Source organism: Carassius auratus, chromosome 40 (assembly GCF_003368295.1).
Source record: "Carassius auratus strain Wakin chromosome 40, ASM336829v1, whole genome shotgun sequence".
In the NCBI taxonomy this organism is placed as follows: Eukaryota; Metazoa; Chordata; class Actinopteri; order Cypriniformes; family Cyprinidae; genus Carassius; species Carassius auratus.
The window spans coordinates 19,697,492-19,698,447 of record NC_039282.1 but is presented as its reverse complement, the minus strand read 5'-3'; the positions used below and the strand labels follow the sequence as shown (position 1 = coordinate 19,698,447).

Sequence of the window (956 nt, the reverse complement as noted above, 5' to 3'; positions counted from 1 at the left end):
ACCTAAGATGCCTTCTTAACCAAAGTCTGTAAGCTTATGCTAATTGAGAGTCTTAGCCAATTGCATTGTGTCCAGACCAAAAATGTTAATTATGAGCCATTTTAAATGATGGACTGATGAACTATCTAATTAAGGCTGCAGAGCGACTGTGTGTGTGTGTGTGTGTGTGTGTGTGTTAAGTTACATAGTCAGCATTTTTCCCGCCATCTGGCAGGAACACAGGTGAGATCTGATTGAATAAAGCTAATGCGATAACCACACACACAGCGAGCCGAGATACCTTTTATTCACATTCATCTATTCATGTTTGCTTAGTGTTGATGGTAATTAAAACTGATTCTATTTACAGATATTTATCGCCCATCAGGACGTCAGAAACCATACAGAATCCACTCAATAGTCTCGATCAATAACCCTCTGCACGTGTCTGAGTCTCTTCAGATGAGGTTTGAGCTCTCACCTTCCCTCAGATTTATCTAGCAGGAGATTCGACTCTGTAAATCACACACAGAAACTGATCTTGATGGGAAGCTAAAAATGAACGAGTGTGGGACAAGCAGCGCAGCTCTTGGGTCCGTATGCAATAAATGTAAGGTCTGTTTATATTTCGTACCGTGCAATAAAAGCTTAGGCCAGGAAGATGCACACTGGTCAATGCACTGCATGCTGTGGCTCTAATAAACCTCAGTCCTCAAGGGGGCGCTAGAGTTTCCTGCAGATGTCTGTCATTATTAATCCAGATGTTGTTCTGCAGGTGATGGTTGCATCTTAGCATTCCTACTCGGTGTTGCATGCTGCCATCTTATTTATTTATTTATTTATTTATATAAAATAATATTTTTTATTTTTATAAATAATCTTTTCAAGCCATTATTACTATATAAATATATTTCATATTTACGCAATTTATTTATATGTTTCTTTCTAGAATTTGTTTATAATATAATATAATATCA

The 956-nt window shown here is 37.3% G+C and overlaps 1 protein-coding gene across 1 annotated transcript in view; it reads left to right on the top strand.

Moving 5' to 3' along the window:
* The window catches only part of LOC113058955 (cGMP-dependent 3',5'-cyclic phosphodiesterase-like), a 55,847-nt gene extending 55,367 nt beyond the window's left edge, over positions 1-480 (top strand). The window contains exon 6 of the mRNA XM_026227202.1: positions 350-480. Within this exon, the coding sequence (XP_026082987.1) occupies positions 350-480 (131 nt within the window). The remainder of the gene's footprint in view (positions 1-349) is intronic.
* Positions 481-956: the final 476 nt, after the last annotated feature.